Genomic DNA, 27982 nt, shown 5'->3' with positions numbered 1-27982 from the left:
CTAGTGTAAATATCTCTCAGTAGTCAGTAAGGTTAGATGTTTGGGTATATAAAAACTCTTAGCTTAGACTCTAAACTTTTCCTCTTAGAAGGAGTCTAAATCTTTGGTTACATATGGGAGGTGCTTTTCTTTGTGGGACAAGTGACTCTTCATATGAGGGACTTGAAATCATTATAACGTGTTCATCTTTTCAAATGTGTGCAAGATAATTTAGGCACCTTTGCTTGGAAAAATATTTTGTGAAAGTAGTTGGTTCTATATTATGTCAATTCTTTCAAACTCTGGTCTCCTTTCATATGGTAGCTGGCTTGATAAACCTCTTGCTGTCTAATTTTAAAAAAGCCATGTTCATCTATGGGGTCTTAAAGTGGTAAGTTTTCCAAAACTTTCAAAAAGTTCTTGCATTGTGATAATAGTAGAAATTAATAGTAGAGATTAATAGTAGATAATAGTAGATGCTCAGTAGGCATGCATCAGTCACCTTGCCACCTTTAGAAATAGGCAAATTGCACAAGATGCTGCAAGCTGTAAAAGTTTGTTTATTTAGAAATTGTTAGAAGCAACACAAAACTCTTTCATTTTAGATACCAAATATTTTTTTCAAAGTGAAGGTTACCTTAAGTTGATCTACATTTTTGTACAGTTGGTTAGAGATCTACTGAGAATTAATTATGGCACAAATTCTAATTGATACATGTATTTAAGGAGATATTGCTGATAATTGGAGTCCTTTTGGATTAAAATTCACCTCAAAAAACTCAAAACCAAAAAAGATTTACAAATCCAATAAAATGAACAAACTGTTTGCTCATAAAGGATTAGTTTTAATCTATTATTCACAGCTGAATATTCCTGCAGGATCCAGAGGCCCCAGTGCAGCAGTCTTTTGATGTTATGGTGGCATAGCAGAATGAACTGAAGAGTGATACAAGTATCTTCACAGTGGTTTTTTTTGCACTTCTGCAGTGCAGTGAATTTTTTGCAGTTGCAGTGAATAACAAGTATGGTTGTAACTTAACCAATTCTGAATTCCTTTTCTTGTTCTGCTACTTGCAGTTCCGCTTTGGTGGAGATGGTGAAAAGGGTCCGACAGTCTCGGCTCAGGAAGCTCAAGCACAAGCTATTCTCCAGCAAGCTAGGGTAAGTACAAAAAGCCTGCAGAGAAAATTACTGGAAGGGTGTATGTCTCCACATGCAGTTCCATTTTATAGCATGGAGGATGTGATATAAAGAGCTCTAAGCATCATCTTATGTAGATGAGAGAGTAGATATCCTTATTAACAACTGAGTTGCTGGTGGCAGTTTACTAATGGGTTATGAAATGGTGGTATAGAATTTCAGTGCTGGATGGACAGTTTTATCTTGGTATTTGCTGCTGTACTCTGTTTTTTCTTCTCCTCAGATTGCTATGAGAGGGCCGCCTGGTCCCATGGGACTCACTGGAAGACCAGGCCCTGTGGTATGTAAGCAAATCTTGTCTTACCTGCCTATACGTGTGCATTTGTGCCCATCTAATTTGGAATGAGCCTGATGAAGTGAAGGCCATAGTTTGTATTCTTATTCAAGGTCTGCAATGCAATCTAAATGTTAAAGCAGGTTTTAATGTGGATTTCGGAGTATTTGAACGGAGCACACTGATAGACTTTTTTTAAAAAAAAAAAAAAAAAAAGAAAGAAAAAAAAAGTGAATAGCTTTGCATAACTATGTACACCTCTGCAGTCAGTTATCTGTGTGATGATATTCACCAAGTTTCTTGTGGTACATGTGAAGCTCTGCAGAAGGAGATATTCTGCAGAGTGTACAGAATTACCATTATCTAAGGTGCATCCTTAAGTTTTTTTAAGAGGCATTCAAATAATCAAAAAAGTATAGATTTCTAAAGGAAATCTATTTATTTACTTTAAATCTGAATTTAGCCCATGCTGCTAATATTACGTGATCTGAAAAATGCAGCTGTCCCTCTGCATGGTTTATCTTTGGTTAATATATTTGGTGTTGATCTGTACATGCAACATGAACAAAACTTTTCCTAATGAGACGCAAAATAACTTTTTGATAGCAAGAGGTTTGCAGTTGTATTCTCTTTTTTTTTTTTTTTAAAAAAAAAAAAAAAAAAAAAGGAAACACGTTAGGGGGACAGCAACAGTGAAAGTAGAAAGACAGAGAGGTAGCTCAGCAAGTGAAAAACAGCTGATGCATCTTGTGCAATTTCTTCTTTTAGGAAATGGATACTTTACTGACTCAATAATACACAAATTTTCTAATTTAGCACTTACCATCTTTCAAAAAGTCATTATATCCCTACCACAATACAAAATAACAAATGCTCTTAGGCTTTATAGAAAGCTCATCTTTTCTCTGTTTCTCCCAGGTGATTATGTTTATCCTTTGATGTAGACAGTGCAATTCTTTCCTAGAGTTAGTGCAGCATCTATGTTTGAAGTCATGTGACTTCCACTTAATTTGGAAACTAGTATTGAGTCTACTTTGGTGACACAGCTAGGTTGGCAAATATTTGGCCTTCTTCTAATTTTAATGTACATATGCTGTAATTTTTATGTACATCATCATTACAGTGGTGGGCACCTGGAGCACAAAGAACAATGTTAGCACTTGTTACAACATCGACAGGCACCTAGTTTTAAAATACAGGAAAAATAAGTTGTGCTATTGAAGATTAAAAACAAATTATATCCCTATATCAAAGGGAAAAAAAGGATAAAAGAAGTTCTTACCTGGTTTATTGGGTGAAGCAGAACTGACTGCAGCACTGTCGGCCACAATGATAGCATCATACCCACAAGACAGTACTGTGAGTTTAGAGGACATCTGGTTTTCCCCTTACCTTAGCATGCAATAGCGATTTCTTTCACAGTATTTTCCTTCCACTCATCCCTAGTGTGGAGGTTTGATCACAGTTTTAAAGTGGTGGAACAGCAGTATGGGAAATATGGTTCCTTGACTTTGCACTTCTTTCCTTCTTTAATGTGATGCTTCAGCAACCGCCATTGTTGAATGGTAACAATCAAATCGTTGTCTTCTAGTCTGCTTTTTCCCCTCCTCTCATTTTCCTTAATATAGAGAAACGTGTAGTGCATCTAATTTTAACTGTAAGGAGGAGAGGCAGGTGGATAAGTATGAATGTAGCATCCCATCCATTATCACTTGCAGAAAATCCAGGCCAGCTTATTGCTCATCACACTGCGCATCAGTGCAGCAGCAGAGTGCAGCTGCCAAGAGCCTCAGCAGCTCTCCCTCCTGTTCCCTCCTGTTCCCTCCAGTGACCACCTTCATTGGCAAGGAGATCCCAGGGAGCCATGAGGTAGTTGCACACTGTAGAAGTCATATCTCAGAATAAGGAGTACTCCAGATCTTGTGCCTTCCTGATCCCTATCAGCTCAACATGCCTCTCAAGCACTTTGGAGAGCTACATAATAGTGAAAGTGCTGTAGCTTATATTCCAGGTTGGCTTTCCAACAGACTATTTGAATCGAGGTCTGCAAGATGTCATTCAGTTTATACTGACAAAATATTTAAAGAACTCCTATAAACAAGGATTCCATTTGCAAAGACTGCTTTAACATCGACAGTGAATAGTTCCTTTAACTGAAATATAACCTGGCCCACGCCAGTCTATTTTAGAAGCCTTCATGATTTCCTCTACACAAAGGTCAACAAATGAATAATATTAGTAGTTGTTTTGCTACTATGCCACCAGGAGGCTCTAGAAATCCAGCTCTTTGATCTGGCTGCATTTTTGGCCTAGAGTTCCAGAAGCAGCTGCTGATTCCTGGTGTGTCATTTGCTTGTGTGCCCAGCTCCTTCCAAGAATGGAATAGCTGGGAATTTTGACCTTACTGTGAACTGTATTTTGATAAATTAATTTATAGCCAGTAAGACACAATAAGAAACATATAACATTTATATAAAAGAAAGTCTTCAATACAATAGTATTTTAGCTTCAGTCTAGCTTCAACTGAGTCTTTATCAACATAAAATGTGTGAGGAACAGTTCTGTGTACAGTTATTAAAGGTAATGAATTATACTAGGGAAAACCGCAGGCTCTCCCCACCCACCAAATTCACTGTTCTCTGAATATCAATTCAGGATCTGGTTTTCAGTTTGCTTAGGACTTGGTTCAGTACGTGCAAAATCTGTGGAACTGTTTCTACTCTGAAATGCTGCACTAGGCGTTAAAACAAGCCATGAGATGACCCCATGAGAGACAGGCCTCCAAGCTCTGCAAAATCAATTTTGGATTAAATGTGTACATTTGGTGATCAAATATTTCAGAGGTCAGAAATATCGTGTCTGTAATAGTAAAACAGTATCTTCCATACCTGAGACTTGTATTCTTTGTCAGCCTGTTGGGATTTTGAAACTTTTATTACACTTGTGAGACTTTTAAGAAAACAGAATAATCTTTGACTAATTGTGCTTCAGATTCCATGTGCGTTTTCTTACTCTGCCTTAAGATCTCTTTTGGGGCTGCTTGTGGTTAAAACTTGCTCTGAAAATTGGTATCATCGTTTAATGATGGTAAAGAAAATCAGTTGTTTAGATTTTGGACTGGGTGAGGGCTAAATAGAAAAGATCTTGCTCACAGCACTGGGTGACAGCAAGCTTAAATAGGGTATTTTTTCATTGACTGGAGTGTTTTTTGTTTGGAGCTCTAAGCTGTTTTCAGTCTGACACAGAAATGAATAAAGGTGAGAAGAGACGAGTTTAATTTCTGTTGACTTCCATGCAGCAGGTGTATTTCTGCTTGTAAGATTTATGTTCTTCCTATGCTGATATTTAGCTGTCAAATGTTAATATAGAACAAAGGGTTATATCTGATCCCATTTAAATCTATGCAAATTTTACTTTGGCAATAGAAAGGTTTTTCTGGCTCAGGCTTAGATTGTAGATAATGATATATCTGAAATATCAAATGATGATCTCACACCATCTGAGAAACATGAGATTGCATGTTTTTCTTTCCCCCCCCCTTTTTTTGCAAATTTTTCCTCTATATAGAATGTGTAGAAATAGCAAATACTTACTAAATTAAAGCTGTGCTGTATTTTTAACCTAACAGAAGGTTTCTCTTTTTTCATCAAGGGTGGACCTGGAGCAGCGGGTGCTAAAGGTGAAAGTGGTGAGCCAGGTCCTCAGGTACAATAATATTGTGTGTTATGTTTGACCTTGTGAGCCTTTAAATGCTTTTCAGTATAAGAAAATGTGTTCATATCACTTAGGAGAAATCAGTCAATTATATGTTTCCTACATGTAGCTGGGGAAAAATAGCTTTTACACATAGCTGGACTGTTTATTTTGAAATGAGAGAGTAGCAATCTGCCTAACAATGAGCGTTTATTGCATGTGAAGTGTCATCACTTGAAAACCTGTTTTAGTATTGTCACTCAGGTTCTTTTCTCCGTTCAAAATCATACAGGCTTATAACTGCCATAAGTCAATCTGCAGTCATATGACCTTGGGCTCTGATCTTATCAGATCTCATAAGGTGAAAGAGATTGAATTTAGTTGGTAATAAATCAGGAAATTTTTAGAAAAGACTTGACATGGTAAGAAGTAGACTTTAGGAATCAGAAAATGCATTTCCTCTCAGCTTGCAATTATATCAGTTCTTGTGCAGTGATCTCAAAAAAAAAAAAAAAAAAAAAAAAAAAAAAAAAAAACACTGAAAAGCATTGATATCTTTCGCTGAAAGCTAAAAGTAATATGGGTTTCTTACAGCATAATAGAAGTCTATGGCATTGGGAACAATGCCAGATTCCAAGTGAAATTGTAGATTTAATATGTTAAGTACCTATCTTAAATGTTCAAATGAATATTAGCATAAAAGTAAAGGAAAACAATTTTAAAAGCCCTGTGAACAGCTGTCAATCTTCCCACTTGCCTACCTACTTCCTTAGGATTGTTTCTGTTCCTACCATCCAACATTGCATGTTAGCCCTCTGCTACATCCCCCTGAAGAAGATGCTTTTGAATAGGGTGTGAGAAACACACTTCTACCCTGTCTGCAGTGACATTATCTGAAATTGCATTAAAAGTGGAATTAGGCTTTCAGGCTGAAGTTTGGTGTCCTTCTGGCTAAGCTGTTGAGTATAGCTAAGATACCAGATGAGTTTTTTACTAGCACAAGTCATGCTCATTTGTCAGTTAGGAATCTGAAATAAGCACTCTTCAGGTTTCATCAAATAATTATTCTGTGGTAAAATTAATTTTAGCATGAGTGGATCAAGGATTTTCAAACTGCAAGAATAAAATCTTCAAAGTTATCAAAAGAATGCAGCAAGCTTGTTTTTGTTTTTTTTTTGTTTGCTTTGTTTTGCTTTTCTCAATATATAAAAAGACCAATTATGCCATGCTCATTGAAATTGATTTTAGAATTGGCAGCGTTAAGGCCAGTTTCAGTGGTCAAGTTCTATTAAAACTAATGGGAATTACGTGTCCAGAATCTATCTCCTGGAGAAAAAGTAGAACTCTATGCAATAAATAAAGAAATTATATAGTGTCCTTAAGGTGAGATGTTTAATTAGCCTTTTCTGCCATTAATGTGATTCTAAGAATTATACTGTTTAAATTCAGGGTCCTCGTGGTATTCAAGGTTCCCCTGGTCCAAGTGGGAAAGCTGGCAAAAGGGTAGGTAGCAAATGGATCAAGCCTGCACTGGGTAAATATTTGCTATTTAAATATATTTGAATATTAACTCATTCCACTGCATTTTCAAATGCTTGGCCTTTTGGGTTTTTGCAGGGACGCCCTGGTGCTGATGGTGCCAGAGGAATGCCAGGAGAACCTGGTGCAAAGGTAAATAATAATGAGACCTCAGGTTTTATTTCAGTCTTGGAGTGGGCTAGACAGATTTTTAAATAGGCACCACCACTTCTGCCACGCCAACCTCAAGCCCTACTCCCACGTGGAAATACTGAGGTTTCAGATAGCTAGGTCAGATGCAAGAGCTGAGAATGAATCATCTATTTACAATATGCTAATTAATGGTAATGACTAGTAGTCTGACCCTGAAATAACTTGATTCTTTGGGCATGATTCCCAACCCTCTGAAACAGCTTTTAGAGTGGTACCAACAGTGAAGTCCGTTTTGCAACTGCAAAGTGCAGCTAGAACCATCTAGAGCTACACTTAGAGCTTTTATCCAAGTGTAATTTTCTTTTTATAAATCGTATAATTATAGTTTAGTGTAAAAGGTGATGTGTGGTATCTTCTCTTGCTCTGATACATAAAAGTAAATTCTTCAAGTTTGATCTATTTGATCTAGATGTGTTTCATACAGTGAGAAAAGTGTACATATAACCACGGGTAGAAAGTAGCTTCTAGGGAGAAGGCACAATGCAGTCAAAGTAATACAAAATATACCAAAGCCATGATATTTCTTTTCTAGGGTGACAGAGGATTCGATGGTCTTCCTGGCCTCCCTGGTGACAAAGGTAACAGGGTAAGATAAACTTGGATGTTTTTATACAACATACGTATACTGTCATATAAATAGCATACAGTTAGTATACAAAAAAGATAAAATAACACTAAGGACTATGGAGGAAGTCCAGAGAAAATGTCAGCATTTCACACTACAGAATAATATCCATATTGTCAAGTGATGTATGCTTCATAAAACATTTTAGTAATACCCATCAATAGAAAACAATTCACTTTTGTACTACTGATTTAAATGCATATGCAGAATTCACATCTTGACATACTCTAGTTTCTCTTGATTAAATCCAGCAGGCATAACTAATAAAGGAAACAGCAATTGAGTAAATTAGCTTAAAGTTTCTATATCAAAAGCATGTCAGCTTGCGCAGAGAATGCATTGTGTATTTATGGAAAGTCAAGTGAATTGTTTAGTGTGGCTCATTACAATGACTTTTAGTTAGGGACAGATTAGAGCCAGGTCAGTTAAGAAAACTTGAAATAAATTAAAATTACTTGCACGTACTGAATGTAAATCCTTAACTGTTGTTCTGGTAAGTGCAATGCACCATAAAAGAAACGGTGAATGGAAATGTCAGCACAGCCAGTGCCATCTGTGGTAGAGTTTGGTGAGTACAGGAGGATGCTGATGGAAGGAAGAGTGAGCTTCAACAGCTTAGCATTAGCTGCTGCACCTCCCAGGAAATCTCACCAGTTTTAGCTACTGGCCAGCAATGTAGTTCTGTGTAATAACAGCTGTGGCTAGTCTCTTGGGTTTTGCTTGCAATGGAAAAATAACTTCTGGTGGCATTCACAAACCTCTTGATCCTCTTTCATCCTTCCCTTTTCCTCAGAGAATGTAAAGCAATCGACTTTTTGCAGAATTGAAATCTGGCTTGATGGGCTGCTGACCAGCAGAGGGTGCTAAACATTAAGCTCTTGTCACCGCTTATCTCTTTCTTTGAAAGCCGAGCAGAAATTGGTTCAGAGCCCGGGGATATATTTCTGCTTTCTAACCCGGGGTAGCTGAATTGTCACTCTGTGGAACCTTCCATGACATAATTAATTGCTTTATTTTGTTTTCTTGTGAATATTACATTGGGTATTGCATTTTCTAAACTAATCCAAAAACAAGCTAACAAACAAAAAACCTAAATCAGAAGAATACGTTTCGGTTGGAAACTACAAAATAATAATGAAAAATAATGGCTTCCTCTCATCAGCTTTTCCATCACACTGTTTAAGAATCAGTGCACTCCTGTGCTCCAGTGGGAGTCTTTGGCGAACGTGCAATATGTGATCTATGTGGAAACAGCTCGGTTCAAAGGCAGAGCTGTGACTCTTCAGATTCGTAATCTACCAACAGCATATAATGCAAATACTTAGTGCTCTATGACTTGCAATAAAAACACAGGAAGGAAAACAAAAGAAACTTTATTTTTAATTGTAGTTACATTTTGCCTCTGATGAAATTGATGTTCAAAATCTATAAATCTAAAGTAGAATTTTAGGACATACAGTAGCCAGTTAGGGGATGAAGCCTTTCAACATTTGGCAGATTAGGGCTATACTGTGATTTTCACCAGGATATTAGTCGAAAGCCAGAATACAAATCATTTGTGCCATGTCTCATCTGTCAGGAATATCTTTCTCCATGTAGAAGGCCACATGCTGTAGCATCAGATCATGTTGCTTAGTTTGAAAGCTTAGCAAACTATGAAGACTTTTGCAGTAATTAATACTGGGACTTGAAAAGTGCAATACCTAGAAATTTTTCCTCTCTCATGGTGACCTCAGCTCACAGAGGACAGAAAGGCAGCAAAATGAGTTCCCGACATCCCTAATGAGAGAGAGCTCTGGCATAAGTGAGCAGCTGCCTAAAATCTCCTAAGAGATTTTGAAAGAGGGGAGCCACTCACGAGTGACTCCGTGCATCTCTGCTAGGATCCGCAGGAGTGGTCAAGCTTCTTGGAGGCACTGCTAAAATTAAGGAAAGCAGCATGAATACTTGGTTGTTGTCCAATGCCAGAAGGAAGTCACAGCCTAAAAACCCGCTGCCTAAAAGGAGGTCAGTCAGTGGGTTTAGAGCTATGTAGCACACTAGTTCTCTTTAAAATTGGAGAAAGAAAAATAAATGCAAAAAGCACAGTCCCAAATCCACTGAGGCTCTCCATATATAGACTTGAAAAGCCTGAGCCTCACGGGAAGCATGGAGGTCTGGCTCCCTTCCAAACCCACAGACAAATAAGTCCAAGACTCTCTGTGGACTGGGGCCAGAGCAGGTCGTTCTGAAGGGTGATGATTGCACTTCACTTTGTATATTCCGGGGCCCAGCACTGGTTTGTTAACCCCTGACCATTTGCATATTCCTTATTTTACTGCCAGGGATACTTCGTGTTGTGGGGAGGGGGTTGCTGATGAGATGCACATTAACACTGCCTTTTGTAATAGTAGTCTCTGTATGTTCCAAGGCCAAAAGAGTTAGAATCAAATCTTACAAATAGCTTGTTCTTTCAGAAATGTTCATTTGTTGTTTTTTTTTTTTTTTTTTTACTAAATGCAACTAAAGATGTTGCTGAGTACTGTACAGATTCATATTGTTATGTCAAGACTTATTTTGACTCGTCAGACAGCAGCCGACACATTGATTTCATTTCACTTTCCCATCCCTTATTGTTTCCACCCCCAATCATATTATTTTAATGATTTTCCTTATCCCACAGGGAGACCGTGGCCCACAGGGACCTCCTGGCTTACCTGGTGAAGATGGATTAAGAGTAAGTTGCTGTTTATTTCACATACACAGGAAAATCTACAGAAGGTTCTCATATAATCAGAATATGTTCACAACATGTTTTCATTTTCCTAAAACTTATTTTCTCTTTCTACAAAAACAGGGAGAAGATGGAGAAGTTGGACCAAGAGGTCTCCCAGGTGAAGCTGTAAGCAGTGCTTTTTTACTCTTCTGTTTCTAGCTTGTACCCTGTTTTAAACAAAAATCACTTTCAGATTTGTTTTCCTTTCTGTTGAGCGGTTTTGAATTCCAGGTATAAAAATTAGTATGTGCATGGAGAATATTGATCCTAGCTGAAAAGCAGATAAAGAACAATTTTGTTAAGGGTAGAATACTAACAACAAGATGATAATTAAGCTATCTGGTTAAGTAAACACAACTTCCAGAATCAAAAAGGATATTTCTTATTGATGTGGTATAAAATCAGTCACTGTAGTTAATTCATCTTGATACATGGGAATATTACCAATCCTCTAGTGCTTTTAAAATGCTTCACAAACATTTATTTATTAGAAAACAAGACCTGTTTTTGTTTTTTCTCTTTCCCCATTACTGCGCTGCTTCATTGCATATTTTTTATACTTGTTCCAGATACAGAAGTTCCACTTCTGTCAGTAGGAATTCTGCAGGTGCTGCCACTGCAGAGCAGAATTCTGCATTGCAGGCGAGAAGTCGTGCCTCAGAAAGAGGAATTTTACCCTACATCTCTGGTATACTGCTAGCTACTCACAAAGGCAGAGGTGCTACAGAGTCAGATTATTACTGATTGGTGTATATACAAATTGGAGGCAAATCTTGCCTGCTTTAGCAAATGTATCACAAGTGAGGACACAAATGATGAAAATTAATATTTACTTAGGTGGTGTAAAGTCAGGGATTATGTTAGAAGTCAAATCTTGTTCTTGTTATGTAGGAGTATAGCCCTAGGTCTTCAGTGGATTTTTTGTAGTGGAAAGAGACTCTGATTTTGGCATTCATAATACTTTGCATTTATTATAATAAAATTATGACTATTTAAGAAATATTTACTGTATCTTTATTACATAGAAAAGTATTATGTTGCCCCTAGAATAGTCACGTGCAGCATGATAAAATATTTTGCATTCAGAAAAGATTGGCATGTGCATGTGTGCTACTATTCAGGTCAGACTTTCAAGCCAAGATGTGGCTGAAGCTTCAGTGAAAGATGCTGTGCCAATGCTGTGTACAAGCAAGCAGAAACAGTTATCTCCTACCTTTCTCTGAAGTGACCACATGGCTGCCTAAAACAAAGCTTGCCCTTCCTGTTCAGACATATGGCAGACTTCAAGAGAATCTGCTGAGAATAAGTGATTTTTTTCCTATCTCTCCATCCATCTTTCTGTCTATCTCTCTTCCCCTCCCAGGTCTTACTGCCCTCCTCTCCTTCCTCCTACTCTTTGTGTTATTGCTTGGCCCAGTCCTTGCACCAAGCCCCCTTTTATTCTTGGAGAAATTCTTATAGGTGTTAAATGTTTCTTCTCCCCAGGGTCCACGGGGATTACTGGGCCCCAGAGGTACACCTGGTCCCCCTGGACAACCTGTACGTATGTATAAAACATGAAGTATTTTATCTGCAGTTTATATAAGAAAAAAGAAAGACCACTGAACGCTGCTTATGTTTATATTCTTTGTCTTAGGGCATTGCAGGTGTTGATGGCCCCTCAGGCCCAAAAGGAAACATGGTGAGTAAGCTGGAAATTAAAAAAAGAGAATCCTAAGAATCCTTTTTGCGTTCTTTTTTCCTTTCCAATATCCCACTCCTTCCATTTAATTAAAGTGCTTCATCAAAAGATTCAGATGCCTCATGATCTTATCTCAAAAAGTCTTCTGTTCCTTAGTTTTCAGCCCAAAGGGCTAAACATGCTTTCTTTCAAGTTCCTCTAGCCCCATGGACTCCAGTGATTAGGGCTTATGTGTGGGCTGAATTCATGACTCTGTATTAATGAAAAGGCCATGATACTCATTAGCATTAAAAAAAAAATCATTCTGGAGAAAAAGTTGATTGCAAACTTTAAAGAGGGGGGAACAAAGATGAGTTTGTTTTTCTTTTATTTCCAACAATGAAGATTTGTAATATCGAAATCTACACCTAATGTCTTGGTGTTTTCTTTGCATGGTAGGGTCCTCAAGGGGAACCAGGACCTCCTGGCCAACAAGGAATCCCAGGCCCCCAAGTAAGTGTAAAATAACTCTCAAAAAATATGATCTAACATGCAGCAAATGTTTAATGAATGGAAATCAGTACGAAGTAGGCTTTTCATATGCAAACCTGATAAAGCTTGAAGGATTTTATAAATAATGCTACAAATATGCCTTATGTGGTGGGAGCACAGCTTTCAAGTAAACTTTCAGAGGGATTTTTTCATTCAGGAGAAAAATGACTCATTCAGGGTTCCTGGAATGCAGCAGGAACGGCCACACCTGGAGGAGGGCTCTGAATAGGATCTTGTTACAGCCCTACTGCCAGAATAGTGGCTTGTGCAAAAGCCTCGCACAAAACTCCTGATCTGGCTGGCAAGTGGGGAAAAAAAATCCACTTATATTTACAAGTGTGTTTAAACAGATTAATGAGGGACCTCTGCTAGGGTGAATGTATGTATATTGTTCTCCCTGGTTTCTCACACTGGTTTCTTTTCAATAGGGGCTTCCTGGTCCGCAAGGTCCTATTGGACCTCCTGGTGAAAAAGTAAGTTACAGCATTATCTTGGTATTTCACGGTCAGTTCTGTACAATAACATTGCTTATGTGCTCGAGGGCTTCGCTGTGTTGGAGAAAGTAGTACCCTAAGATCTTAGAATTAGGAGACTTTCTTGAAAGCATCAGTTAAAGGAATGATCAGTGGAGGCTTGCCTTTCCTCTCATTTATACTTTTTGACAAGTATAATTTCCTCCCTCTGATCTGGATTAATTTCACTGTTAGCTTCAGAATCCCATCCACAATATTAAACAGTGTATGAATTTGTATATAAATTAATTTCTCAGCAAGTTGTGAAAATTATTTTATTACTTCCTATTTATAACATTTTTCTGTTACCTGTTATCTTTGTTATTTGAAAGCCTCATTCCACTCACATTTCAAGGATGGCATTTTGATACAGCTGTGCAGTATAATTGGCATAACTATAGTGTTGGTTAGGTTTTCATTCTAATCACATGTTCGTGTGGTTGGAAATTCCAAAATTCCAAAAATGTCACCATTGAATTTGTAACAAATTTTACTCCTCTCTTCCCTTTTTGCTCTGTAGTCATCATTCTTTTATTTCCTTCCCCTTGAATTTTTAACATATGTTTTTGGGAAAAAATGTACAAATTCTCCTAAATCCCCCTTCATGCTTTCTACCTACCTATATGCATAAGAATTGTTATTCTAACAAGATGGGCTATATCCATGTCGCCTTTCACAAGTGCATACTTTGCCTTTCTGGGAGACGTGGTTTTGTAAGTCTCTTAATTTTTGTTTTTGTCTTTCATATCGTGTGGCCATATGGTGTTTTTAATTCCTGAAATACTAAATAATAGTTAACTTACGCATAGTAGGCAAGTTCTTCCCAACTCTGTGTTGTGCATGTCCATCAAGTAATTCCTGAAGCTTCATCTTGGCATCCCATGAAAAAATATGAGTCCTTTGTATCGGCTAAATACTGTAAGAACTGGCCTTGTGCTTATGTACTGTACGATAGTATTTTGCTGGTTTAGTTTTGTTATAGTCTCGGTTTAGTGTTATATTCTTGCTTTATCCCTGATGTCTGTATCAGAGGATTTATGTATAACTGTCTTTTATATACTTAGCTCTTAAAACATTGAAAATAGGAGAGTTCTTTTTCTCTTTCCTTTTTTTCTTCCCGCTTTATTTCTTATAGGTACTCTGTCAGGCATTCTTTACATCTCACTAGCTGATCTAAATTAGATTAGAATACTAAAAATGGTTTTAGTTTGCTGGTTTCCTGTCTGCTTAATCATGATAATGTTTGTGGTTGTTCTCACTTGAACATTCTTCCTTGACATGGATTAAAATATTTTTATTAACAGAGCTACAGTAAGTGTAGTGAGGCTAATATATCTATTTACACCAAATACACCAAAACATGAATTTGTATTTATAAGCGCAAACAGTAAGTATTTAACACAAAATTTGAAGACTATTAAATGATAGAATTGAGTTTAAATACACTTTGATATTCCATAATCGTTTCTGAATTTCTTAGGATAATGTCTCTAAAGGAAATTGAGCAACAGTATTAAAAATATAAAAACAAATATTTTTCTCCTGATACTGAAAGCCCTTTTGTCTTATTCTCTTCATGCAGTGTGTATTCCCAAATCTGTTCACATGAAAGATTTTCTCCATTTAAGCTCATTCATGTAGAAAAATTTAATATCGGGGGGAAAAAATCAAAATTTTAGATACTACAGCTCAAGATGAAACATCATACTCCTAGCAGGTTCTCTTTAAGGACAACATTATGTGCAATAGACTGTGTAACAGCTTACTCCCCATTTTGCTCATACTTCAGACTCTACTCATAAAAGGTCTGCACTTAGAGTCTGTTCAAAAAATGTGTTTCAAGCATGAAAAAAAAATAGCAGCCATAATACCTTCAATATACTGGATTCAGAATATGCCTAGGTGGCTAATTGGAAAGTGACATTCAAGACTCAGCTGTGTAAATTAACTCAGTTTCTTTGGATCTTCTGGGATTTTGCAGGCAGCTGTTTAGAGGCTTTTGATTTTAATAGCATTTCTCAGTATATCATTTTGTTTTGGGCTCTAAATTAAGAAGACATTAAGATATCATATTTGACACTTCACTGGATATGAGCATTTTTCTTAACTGTAAAGGTGAGCTTTCAAAGTAACCTGTTTGGTATATATTATATATATTGATGATATATATTAAAGTTGATGAACTGAGAACTGATGACTCTAAGATGGGATCTAAACTTTTGGAAAATCTCCTTTGCCCTCCTTCCACCCCCCTGAGTTACTGTATTGTTGTTTTCTTTTTATTCCTAATGCACAGACAATCTTCACTGAAGTCTCTTTGTCTGATACCATTTTTAAAATGTGTCTCTGTTATTGTACTCAGGGTCCTCAAGGCAAGCCTGGTCTTCCTGGCCTTTCTGGTTCTGATGGGCCTCCTGTAAGTAACGCAATACTTTGTCCATTGAATGTTAAATATTCTTACCAAGTAACACATATATGCTATAAAGAGAAAGCAGAGAGTAAAAGCATCAGTAGTCCTAGTTTGGAAGAGCATCATTAAATCCATGTAAACCTTCTGTATCGTTTAGGCTATTAAAATTTCGAGAGCGATGGCTTTGAAGCAGCTGCTAAGAATGGCTTTGAGAGTGATGGCTTTGAAGCAGCTGCTAAGAATGGCTTTGGGCTTTTAGAAAGGTTGTTCAAGATAATAAAATGCCTAAGAAACATCTGCAATGATTAGCAAATAACCTGATTGACATACAGAGAGTGAGATACTGTTTCATCGTAGTCCTGCTATATCACTGTGGAAGAGAAAATCATCTGTAAGACAGGAGGAGAGAAAAAAAGAAAGCTGTCTGTGGTCACCACAGGATAGTCTAGTTCTTTCTGTGCTTCCTGGCCGAAGCAGAATATCACATGCTTCCCTGTTTGCTCTAAGACAGACCTAAGCCAAAATTTATAATCCTTCAAATGCGGAGGAGATTGAGGCTACTCTTGCTCCCGTGAACAGAGGATACAGCCACCTGAGCAGCATTGCTTGCTGTTCAGACATTAAACTTGCAGAGGGAGTCAGTGCTTTTAGTGACATGCATGCACAAAAGTTTCCTTGCATTAAAATCATCATGTTTTTATACCACTAAGAACCATCAGACAGTGAGTGTGTCTTCTCAGACCATCTGTCCTTCCCATGCCATTTTCTCTTAAAATTTTTCTTCTACAGATTAAATCTGTGTTTTTTATACCAACAGAAGCACTTCTGCAGAAGTTCTGCTAGGATAAGAGCTACAAGACTTACAACAGGGCAGTTGTTGCATGGACAAGTATATTACAAATACAGAATTTTACCCAGGGCTGTCACAATCTCTCTATTTAGAAACACATGCGACAGTCTAGCTGAAAACATATGGTAGCCTATATTAAGTAGTCTTGAATCCTTGTCCAACCTTCTCTCTCTCTGCATGCTGAGAATTGTTAATTTCCAAGTATCAACGTTTTTTTTACAAATCTGCATGTGTTATTAAACCTTAAAGAGAGAAAAATGCTGTAAGACCCTACTCCATATTATCTCCTTAATGCATAAGTAGGTTTGTTTAGAGGAAGGGGGACAGGTTCAACTGTTTGAATTGATATGACCTACTTAAAACTATAGATTTACAGTGGTGATGGACAGCAATGAGCAATATCTACCTCCTTTCAGTGAGATTTGTCTGGTCCTGTAATATCCATATTAAGATCATGTAAAAGCTCATGGACATTTTTTTCAGGAGATAGAAAAAAGTCCTCCTATGCTATTTCATTTCACTGCTATGTGAGGAAATGTCTCTTTGAACGAGAGACACTGTTAAAAGTGATTTATTATACTAAAATTAATGGTGCTCTAAGGAACACAGATGTGCTCTTTAACTGCTGTATTTTTTGAGTCATTTAATATTATAGAGATCTCTAATACTGGGTAGGGATTTTAAATCTCATGTGCAAAAAAAGCATATTCTAGGAGATTAGAATTAAAGCACTGACATATGTGCACTTCAAAATCACAAACTGAAAACATTTTAGTATGTCAGTGACACCAAAGTGGGAATATTTTTAGTAACTGGCTACTATGTTAGTATGCTACTATGCCTGCATTAAATTATGTGGGACCACATGATTGGCAAAACTAGAGATTTACTATACTCCTATAATAAGACTGATCAACATAAGTAGAAAAAGGATTACAGACTTATAAATCAGTAGTGAAAGGAAAATCTTTCTCAAAAAAAAAAAGTTTTTACTGTTATACAGAAAAAGGGATGTTTGATGTTGTGAAATTCAAGTTTTGAAATAACTGTATTTTTATAATGAAATATCATTTTCCCAAGTGAATATTTTCCAAACAAAATACATTTCTTTTGAATCAGGGTCATCCAGGCAAAGAAGGTCAGTCTGGAGAGAAAGGTGCATTGGTGAGTTTCAAAATCTGTTTGTATACTTACATAACTTTTAAGGAAACTTAAAAGTTTTTCAGTTCTGTGATGCCTTTGTTCGTAGAGGATTATTTAGAAAGATAATAGGAAACCTGCTATAGGGGAAAAAACAAACAAACAAAAAGCCCTAAAAAAACCCACAACATTGTATAGAAATTAAACATCTTCAAAATCATCAGCAAATGATAAATCATAGCATCCAGATACCAGTGTTTATTGATGAAGCAACATGAGCCTTTTAATTTCACTTTTGAAATCACACTTCTTTAAAAGGCAGTGATTTTATTATTAGCATTATCTTGATGTTTGCTTTTAACTTGTGCCATCCTTGTAATAAGCATACAATTTTTCTCCAGGAAAGACAGCACCGAAATGGGTACCGAATTCATTTTACATTTCCAAATGACTATTGTTTTATGTTATTTGGATTGTGAATAGCTGTTTCCCCAAAATACGAACAAGTTTGTAAACCTGTAAATAGCTCAGGGCGAAGTTGAAGGATGTTTTGTGACTTTGGAGATTTGCTTAGTGGTAGACAGCCTGAAAAGTCTATCAACCTACTGTTATTTTGATGTCTTACACAAGACTGCTGCATAGTGAAAGTGCAAGGAATAGTCTCAGAAGAGAACTGCTTGTTAAACAACTTCTATACAAACAGAGATTCTTTAATCCAATATATTTTAGGGGCCTCCAGGTCCTCAGGGTCCAATTGGCTATCCAGGTCCTCGTGGTGTAAAGGTAAGATTTACTCATTGGATTCTTTCCCCTAGCCCCCTCTTTCTTATTCTGTACAGTGGATAATTCTTTTTATGCTTTCCTTTAGGGAGCTGATGGTGTCCGTGGCCTCAAAGGCTCCAAAGGTGAAAAGGTAAACCTATGCGACTGCATTTACTTCCTTTCTGTTTTTCTGCATTCCTTATCTAGTGTCACCTCTTCTGTGTTCTTCATTGCAGTATATTTTCTCCCCTAGTGCTGGGGTTGCCTTAACCCTAAGAACAAATCAATTGTCTCCTGGATTATTAACACTGATACATCCACTTGTATTATTTGTAAAATATTCATTTATCAGATTGCCTTTGGATTCCTTTCAGGACAGGTGTAAATAACTGTTCCCTGAAGTCTTTTGGACTGGAGAATTAGACATCCCCTTTCCTGTTAATTGATATTTTACTGGATGCTGAGGGAGCTGGTTGCTCCAGAGAGATTTGTGGTAGCAAGAGTGATTTTTTATTATAATTTTGATAGTGCTATAGGATAGATTTTATGTACCTAAAACTTCCAATAACTTTTAAAGTTCCAGGTGTTTGTGAGCTAGATCTTTCTTTGCCTAATTGATGCACAGCCCCAGTCAGATGTGTGTATATTAAAAAAAAAAAAAAAAAGTTTTTACTTTCCCCGGAGGCTATTACTCCTCTACGTAGGGCAAAACCTCCTGGCAGAGCAGACACCACCTGCTGCAATCTGTGCTGGCTTCTAATGGTCTGCAATGGTCTCCAAAGAGCAGCCAGTGTTGGCCTGAATTCCCCCTTTCTTCAGCTCCCAGACTGAGCCGCTTTAGACACCCTTACTTGCACCATCTGATCACACAGGAAAATTCAGCCTTATTGCTCTCCCAAAGCTTTGAAGGTCTGTTACACAGAGGTCTTTTTATGAAAATCATTCAGATACTATTTTGCTGGCGAAGGCATTGTAAGAAGCCAAAAATAAACAAACTCAGCACTCAAGAAAATCTTTGTATATCTGAAATGGTTCCAGGGATTCTTCAGATATTTTACTTTTTGTTGACAGCAGAAGAGGAAATAGAGCATTCAGCTTTCTTCCAGCATGGAATAAAACTAACTGTTTGTAGATCTCAGTAGCTGTAACCTCTCTGGGAAAGGTGAAAAGATTTTCAGTTTGGCAGCTGTTAGGTCAGTGGCTGGCACGTGTTCAGTCCTTGCTGATATGCTGCAGGTGTTCTCATATAATTGTTATGATCTGTGGATGCAACTGAACAACTTTTACAACTAAAGCTTTTTCATGTGTTCTTCCCTCTACTTTTTCATCGCTCTTTAAATTTTAAGAATGTCACCCTGGAATTTTAATTGATGCAATGTAAGATGCCCTTAACGTTATTTCTACCATCTGTAAAACTTGGGGAGCCTGCATGTGAAGGCTTGGGGGTTTTTAGGTTTTACATCCTCAATATTACTTCAATGCATAAGAAACTAACAGAATCCCAGTAAAACACTTCATTACCTACTCATTCATCACAAGGAGCGCTTTGCTGGCACTAGGTAGAAGTGTAGCATCCATAACCTTCTCTGATCTGGACATCAGAGCTATAATTGCATGGTAAGTGAGACTGAGGAAGCAGAAGGTGAAGCAAGAGCCAATATCTGGAACAAACTGTTGCCTCCGGAGATTTCTGTTTGTATCAGTGAATAAACTTACCTAGGAGTATATACAGCTTGAACAAGCACTGTCTGTTCCTGCTTCAAAATAGAGACCTACTGAAAAGTGCAGACTAAATTAACTGCAAGTACTTGTTAGGCAGTAAACAGCTACTTCTCGCTATGAATCACAAAAGTGTGCATCTGTTTTGTCACATTAATATTTCTTTTATTAAGATAAAACTGACAGTACCAGACGATTCTTTGATTCCTTTCATGATATTATTAAGATGCTAGTCTAAAGGAAGAGTTCAGTAAAAGAAAAGTTGTCATTGAAAATAAAAAAATGAATTATTTGCCACAAATTTGTAAATTAATTGTATTGATGGCCTTATTGAAATGGGAGATGACAAAAAAAAATATTCAGGACCTTATAAAGGGTTTCCTAATAAAACTTTAAAATCATCTTGTCTCTCTCTAAACAGATTTTAAACAGCATTAAACAGCTTTTATTAGGAACTTTCCAGCTAAGCAATCGTTTTATAAAGTACACTGATATGCTTTCTTTAACATAGTAATAGCTCTATTAAATTACTCTGATGTATCAAGTTCTCACTTTAACTGTGCAAATTATTTTAATCTATAGTGGATGAATTATTGCTGTTGATAGCACTAAAGTTATCTAGTATTTTTAATTCTGTCCACAGAAAAAGAAATTATCCTATTCTAAAAGTCTTGATATATGCATTTCTGCCTTCTTTAGGGTGAAGATGGTTTCCCAGGATTTAAAGGCGACATGGGCCTTAAAGGTGACCGGGTAAGCATTTATTGGCAGTCAATATATTCTCAAAAAGAATAAATGTCCTTATCTTGAAAGCATCATTTCAGCAAATGAATAAATATAAACTCAAAATAACAGTGAGTAGCTGTAAATATTTTTGTTTTTTGAGTATGCACAGATTTCGGACAGTGAGATAGATCTTGTAAATCAGAAATCCCCTGTTATAAAAAGAAAGATGATGCCAGTCTTGGATTTCCTGCTCAGTAAGCTTTTTTTTTTCTAGAGAGTGTCTTTATCAAGATTCCAAGATGTCCAGTATTAGCCTGAGGAAAAATAATTTAACCGGAATAAAGGTGGTTTCCATTCCAACATTATGATCTTGCAACTTTCTGCCAAAAAGTCTTTTATTTAGCCCAAAAAAAGATTGATGACTTCTTTACAGAATAGTGTGCAGGTTTTAGATAGCTTCTCACAAGACGCTGTTGGCCTACATTGATTACCTCTCTATAGATGTAACTGCAATATGGGATTCACATACTTTTCTTATATGGACCTTCAGAATGCCTTTACAGGGGAAAAAAAAATAAGGATAGCTTCCAAACCCAGTCCTCTTAGGAAAAGAAAATGGGCTCTAGAACCTGGAGGGGGAAAGAAAAAAAAAAACACCTTTTGTGGCCTAATTTGCATTGTTTAAGCTGTAGTATTTTCCCTATCTTCATTTATTTCTCCTATAAACTTACTTTTCATTTATTTCTGCTGTAAACTCACTTTCAGTTGTATGTTGACTCACTATTAGGTGCACAGAGTCGATTGTTCCGTGTTTACATGATATTGTTTCTCAGGGAGAAGTTGGCCAGCCAGGTCCACGGGGTGAAGATGGCCCAGAAGGCCCGAAAGGTCGAGCAGGTCCATCCGGGGACCCGGGTGCTGCTGGTCCAGCTGGGGAAAAGGTCAGTAGCCAGAGACCAACATGAATGCACCATATAGATGGAGCTCACACTCTTCTTCACTTCTCAACAAACAAGCCTACAGATCTTGAAGATGGCCCTTTAGGTGCCTAACACTGTTTTTTATGAGACACTACTAAAGCAAACCACTCGAGTTCACATTTAAATAGAAATTGGCAATGATTACTTTTTAAGCATACAGAAAGTCATTCAGCACTGTAAAGTTTCTAAATCCCTATCCCAAATTGCGCACCAGCAAAGAAAATATGCCACAAAGCAAATAATTGGGCACTAAGAAGGATAAAATACTGCTGGAAGGTGAGTTAAAAGATATATTGTGGCAAATTGTGACATAAAGATAGCTTAGAATAGAAAAAATAAAATCCTGAATAAAAATCCAAAGTGGGATTTGCAAAAATGAAAGTGGCTGTTAAAAGGGAGGATTGATTAAAATCATGGGGTACAAAATAAAGAAGAAAACAAGCAGAGATCTCGGTAGAATCCTCATTTCAACAAAAAACCCTTGAGATGACCTGAGATAATACTGGGGGGGAAAAGACTGCCACTGTGTCATAGCATGAGAAAAGAAAGTTCATTTCAGCTGCGACATTTTGATTAGCTTTGAAAAAAATGATAATGTAAAACAAAAATGAAGATTCAGATGTATCTATATTGTATTTTCAAAAAAACGAGTCCATGAGGTTAAAATATTTCTATCTAAAGTTTTGAGTAGGTATGCTTTTTAATGCTGCTTATGTCTTGAAGAGAATAGGCGCATTATTTCATTTCTAGGAATGGACAATGTCAGTGTTGATTGAGCTGTTCATCTTCTTTTCTCCTCTGAACATACCAGGGCAGCCGTGCTGTGGATAAATCTACGCATATCAAACAGTCGGCAGACTATGATTTACTGTATTTTCAAACAGTTCAGGAATCTTCAAGATAAAACTGCTATTTCAAATGCTTATTCATGATCTATGAAAAGCAAAGCAGCCATTGTGCAGTGTGAAGTTAAAAGAATTGTTTCTCACTAAAGCGCTGTAACATCCTGATACAGTAGAGGATATAAACAGTTTAGTGACCACTTCCCTAAAGCAATACACAGTACTTTATGCAAAAAAGGCAGAGATTTTGGCTTTGAACTCATTCATTGGATAGTTCTTTTTAAGATTTCGAGAAATAAGTTGGCTAATTCTATTCTTTTTGATAGCTAAATAAAGAAATAGATTTCATTAAATATTGCTTTTCATAAAATATTCTAAATTGTGGAAAAATATTTTTCTGTAGAATTTTGCTGAACAACTAAGGAATATGATAAAATAGAATTTTAAATTGTCATTTAATTACAGGGAAAGCTTGGTGTACCAGGATTGCCAGGATATCCAGGAAGACAAGGTCCAAAGGTAAATGATCTTGTTTTTGTGATACTATATAAAATAATCACAGAGGCAGGTATTCTTTTATTTGTGTGTCTGGAGGATCAGAGGATTAAGCTATGGGCCATTCTTGACATTTCCTTTTTTGTCAATCATGTTCTGAAGTAAAATCTTTAAAAATATTAGGTCCCCTTTTCCTAACTACGCTGCCTCCAAACCTTTGCTGTGAGTTGTGTTTCTTAGCCAGCATCGGGCAGGCAGCATTACGTGATGTTGGAAAAGGAGCTGCTGCTACGTGTGGAAGAGAATGAGCACTATATTAACCACAGAATGGATGCTGATAGGGATGATTTTTTCAAGTAGTAATGAGGCAAAAGGAATAATGCCTCTCCCACTAGCTGCAGAAACACCTGTCATTTATTTGTAGCATATTTTCATTTACAGTTTTTGTCATGCATTCCTTTTCAAAGAAATCCCTAAGACTTATAGGAAAGAAAAAGTCAAAAATATGACCATTCCTCAGATATTTCCCCGTTTAGATGAGGCCATTAGGGAAACTTTGGATCTTTAGACTGTCTCAAAGGTGAGTCATCTAAGAAAACATGGCAAATAAGAATCTCCTATCCCACTGAAAAATGACCTTGCAGTGAAATCCTAAAGTTTGCTAAATTTTGGAATCTATTTTCACTTTCAAACTTGAATTTTTGGCAGAAATACAACTTCCTGCCTAGCTAAGTAAGGCAAAAATAATCTGAAAGACGGAAAAGATTTGTGAAGAATATTCACCTCGAGGAGCAACTTTTGCTTTTGCCTTGTAACCCAAATGAGACATTTCTCTTTTTGTCTCCTCTCATCTCAGATCTCTTTTGAGAAGTCTGAGATCAAAGAGGTTTTCCATTATTCAGTTCTAAGGAAAAAAATGAGGTAACAGTTCAAATAAAGATTGACTGATTATTTAGCAAACAAATGATCAAGAATTCCATTACATTAAATGTTCATCAAATTAAAAATGAAAACAGTTCTTAAACTGAATTCATTTCTTGCTTTTCTCATCTGTCACTCTATCTTCCAAGAAAGAGTAGCGGAAGCTATAGTACGTCAAATCCTTAAAAAGGCTTTTTACTGAAATTTATCCACAAATAACACAAGAGAGTGAGAAAAGGAAAACATCAGAAAATATACTAGCTGTTTAGCTGTGTAAAGGAAGTGAGAAGTTCTGTCTAAGAATTGTTGAGAAGGTTCAGGATGACACCTGATTGAGTCCCCACCCGCACCTCTGCAAAGAGTTTGCTGGGGCTGCACAGAACAGATTTGCGCAGATTTTATTAAGATTTTTAAGGTATAACTGTTGAAGAATTGAAAACAAACACACACACAAAAAAAAACCCTCATACTTTTTCTGTCACCAATGAATGTCAGTTAAGTTTTCATTAGAGTCCTCGTCAATTAAGTTGTACCGTCCCCAGGTCAGGCCAACTAATTGGTAATTGGAATGGCTTGTGCTAAGCAAGATATTTAAAGGGAAATATAAGTAATAAAAAGATGAAAAGTAAACAAGGAAAAGATAGTGATTGAAGTTTCAGTGAAGGTAACACGAAGTTCTATCCTTAAAGTAAAGTTTCTGTTCCTTGCACTGTAGATGCACTATAGAAATTGGTTATTAGTATTTTAGTGACTTAATAGCAAGACCTAGAGCTACAGATGCTTTATCACATCAGGCAGTCTGTGCAGAATGGCCAGTTCTTTTACTAGCTGATCAAATCAAACAATGTTTTGATTTTTAATCTCCAGTAATTTAAAAACGTATTTTTACCAAGTCTGGCACCCACATCCCTTGGGACAAAGTAACATATTGGCAGCTTACAAGTCTGCTCTACGTCTGGATCCGTACACCAGAAGTAAAAAAGAAAATAGTAGTGTTCAGAGTAGAGTGAGGATCAAGCAAAAGGAAGAGGGAGAAAAAGAGAAGCAGGAACAGTTCCTGTAAACAGTTTTTATGTAGAGAATCAAAGTAGATAATCTCCCCATAAATTCTGGTCACTAGAAAACAGCATGTCAGCATATTACAGAGAATAAAGCACATGAAGTGGGACCACAGCAGGCCCACTCTTCTGATATGACAATACTTTACAGTTACTTTGAAGAGAATTATTTATTAAAAGACTTGATACGCTGTGAGCTAGTCAGTAGACCCATGTTTGTTCCTATTTGCTGGATATAATTACAGTTATTTGTTGTGCTGTTAATGATGTCTCTCCTACTGTTTTTTAAAAAGTTGCATAGTTAGTAAATACTTTTTTATCGAAGAAGATGATAAATAATGTCTATTTTATATGTTGATTTTTTTTGTATTGCACTCAGGACTTGAGGCACTGTGGTAAGTTATTTTACAGATATTCATCAGAGTTGTCACATAAATTAGATGTGATGTACAGTATACATCACTTTGAATTTACATGTGAAGCACACCTCCAGTGTTGACTATACTACAATTTTGTTACTGATATTTTCTGATATTCGCATCCTTTTTTCTATGTAGGGCTCAACTGGTTTCCCAGGATTTCCAGGTGCCAATGGAGAGAAAGGTGCAAGGGTATGATAATTCATGTTTGCATGATGCTTAATTAACTGTGTGGAACTCAGTGCTACAAAGAAGGCACTGAAATCTAAGGATACAAGCTATCATCAAATGAACAATAAAAAACACAGCTTTTCCTGATTAGGATGAACTCCTACAGTTATTTAAAATACTGAGACACAAGTTTCCGTTCTTTCAGGCATTAACCCAAGTATACAGAAATTCAAGTACTTTCCCACAGGGTATCTTATCCTGTAATTACATACATGAAAAAGGGAAAAGAATTCACCTTTGAAGGATGTGATTTTCCTGTGTAGCTGAGTGAGCTGGCAGCAACTATTTTTCTGTATCCCCTGAATGATCATCCTACAGTTTAACCTAAAGGGAACTCAACGTTTATTTCCTAAATATCCTGATTTACCACAAAGTTTTTTATAGCCTTGGTTTGAAAATGCAAATACAGCAGGACACATACTATTATCAAGTCAGTGCAAAATGACAACCTTTTCTGCTGTATTTACTTGAATCGGGTAAGAGAAAATCTGTTATGCATATTTGTCAAACCGTAGAAATGATGCAACATTACAGTGACCTCCTTTCTAACCTGTATCAATAGCTCACTTAAATATAGCTGATTATGTTGTTTGAAAGCTGATGAAATCATCCAAAGTGAAAAGATGAGCCAGAATTCATAGATAATAGCAGCTCAATGTGGCATTAAGTCAAACTGACAAAATGTATATCATTATTGCACTGAAGAAGCCACTTTAGTTTGCAGCATGAAAACAGAAGCAGAAATTTATATTTTTAAAGGTGTAACATAAGAAAATTAATTGCATTTGCAGTTGTCTATATAGAGTTTAGATTATTCTTGTATTCTTGTATTTTAGCTGCAGCAAAATATGTTATTATGACAGCCACAAGGAATAAAACATAATATTTAGGGGAAAATGAGCTATCACTGCTAATCAGGATATCAGATTAAAAAATAAATAAATAAATAAACAAGAAAGGTTAATACATCAAGGAACGCACTTAAAATAATGAAAATTTAAGTGTATTGATCATTATCAGGCCTTCAGATAGCTTTCAGTTCAGCTAGGGTGCTAACTATATAATTTATATCATCAAACTGCATGTGTGTTTAATTATCATGCTGAACATCAATGCAACAAGATTAACTGACTTTTTCTTCTTAATCTGAAGCATTTCTTGTTACTAATATTGCCTAAAAGCATCTCATCGTGTAGTGTGCTACCAACCACACACTCTGGTATTAGGAAAGGCAGTCATAGTTCCTGAACAGCTCATAAGCTAAGTAACATGATAAGGAACAGTAAATATTTCATTTTGATAAATGGATAAAATTGGTATAATAAAGAAACCAAAAAAACTATAACAAGAAGTATCAGGAATGTGCATTTAATTGTCTTTTAAATAAAAGCAAATAAAGTGACCTTTATACAAAGACATCTCTGCCAATCTTGCTGTTTTGTTCGCTGCAGAAATTAGCAAACATCAGTCAGCAAGTTTCTGTTATCTGAAGAATACACTCCTGAATTTTAAACTTCCTTGCATTAGAATTCAGGGCTATACTAGCCTAAATCCAGGCCTGAAGAAAGTGTGTAAAACTGTAGCATGTGTTTCGGAGATACACTGGAGCAAAAAAAAAAAAAAAAAAAAAAAACACTTAAAAAAAAGGTTAGAATTCTGGCAACCTCTAAGTTTGTGCTGCAATTAGCACAGATGCATTCTGCTTGTTCTGTGGCATCTTCACAGATTAATTTTAAGGTGGTTTGAAAAGACTTGCTGCCTGCTTCTGAGGCATATTTAGTATAGATAGGTACAAGTTTCGGAAGACGCAGGAGCATAATTTTATCAAGGACCATATTTATGTAAATTAAAATGCAAAGCAGCTACTTAAATATAAAGTAACATTTAAACATAACAGTTTTACTGTGCTCTCACTTCGCTAGAAAAATCATTATCTCACAAAGTTGCCAAGGTAATTTGTGTGGAATTTCTTTACAGGGATTACATGGCAAACCAGGCCCACGAGGACAACGAGGACCAACAGTATGTATTTTTCTTTCTTTCTTAGAAGCATTTCTATATGAATTGCCTCCACTATCCTATAAAAAAAAAAAGATGATAGATGCTACAGCAAATTCAAGTTATCAGCTGCATCTGTTTGTTACATTGACAGGGTCCAAGAGGCTCAAGAGGCCCCAGAGGTCCAACTGGCAAGCCAGGTCTGAAGGTAGTTGTCACATACACTATACAGGCTGTTTATTTCTTTGTTCTTAAAGAAAACGGAGATTTCATCTTTGAACATATTGTCTTTCCTTCTAGGGTACTGCAGGCAATGATGGTCCTCCTGGCCCACCAGGTGAAAGGGTATGGCTAAGAGAGCTATATTTGTACATGCTGTTGTTCTGCCATTCAGGATTATGGTTTAGGGGGTGGAGGGTTGGTTTATTGTTTCTCTCACTCATATGTTTG

General features: G+C 36.6%; 1 protein-coding gene across 2 annotated transcripts in view; it reads left to right on the top strand.

The window, feature by feature from the left end:
- COL11A1 (collagen type XI alpha 1 chain) overlaps positions 1–27982 on the top strand; it is a 131698-nt gene that overhangs the window by 52284 nt on the left and 51432 nt on the right. For both annotated transcript variants that reach the window (XM_088524355.1, XM_088524354.1), the window contains 23 exons: positions 1057–1140; positions 1403–1459; positions 5105–5158; positions 6596–6649; positions 6764–6817; positions 7410–7463; positions 10165–10218; positions 10339–10383; positions 11743–11796; positions 11894–11938; positions 12377–12430; positions 12898–12942; positions 15344–15397; positions 17361–17405; positions 18111–18164; positions 18250–18294; positions 20562–20615; positions 21422–21529; positions 22876–22929; positions 25442–25495; positions 27512–27556; positions 27687–27740; positions 27833–27877. In XM_088524355.1, the coding sequence (XP_088380481.1) occupies positions 1057–1140; positions 1403–1459; positions 5105–5158; positions 6596–6649; positions 6764–6817; positions 7410–7463; positions 10165–10218; positions 10339–10383; positions 11743–11796; positions 11894–11938; positions 12377–12430; positions 12898–12942; positions 15344–15397; positions 17361–17405; positions 18111–18164; positions 18250–18294; positions 20562–20615; positions 21422–21529; positions 22876–22929; positions 25442–25495; positions 27512–27556; positions 27687–27740; positions 27833–27877 (1266 nt within the window). The remainder of the gene's footprint in view (positions 1–1056; positions 1141–1402; positions 1460–5104; positions 5159–6595; positions 6650–6763; positions 6818–7409; positions 7464–10164; positions 10219–10338; positions 10384–11742; positions 11797–11893; positions 11939–12376; positions 12431–12897; positions 12943–15343; positions 15398–17360; positions 17406–18110; positions 18165–18249; positions 18295–20561; positions 20616–21421; positions 21530–22875; positions 22930–25441; positions 25496–27511; positions 27557–27686; positions 27741–27832; positions 27878–27982) is intronic.

This window comes from Tinamus guttatus, unplaced genomic scaffold, assembly GCF_059628265.1.
Source record: "Tinamus guttatus ecotype Peru unplaced genomic scaffold, ASM5962826v1 Tinamus_guttatus_pri_ptg000211l, whole genome shotgun sequence".
Classification (NCBI taxonomy): Eukaryota; Metazoa; Chordata; class Aves; order Tinamiformes; family Tinamidae; genus Tinamus; species Tinamus guttatus.
The sequence above is the reverse complement of the archived record's forward strand: the minus strand, read 5'-3'. Positions and strand labels throughout refer to the sequence as shown.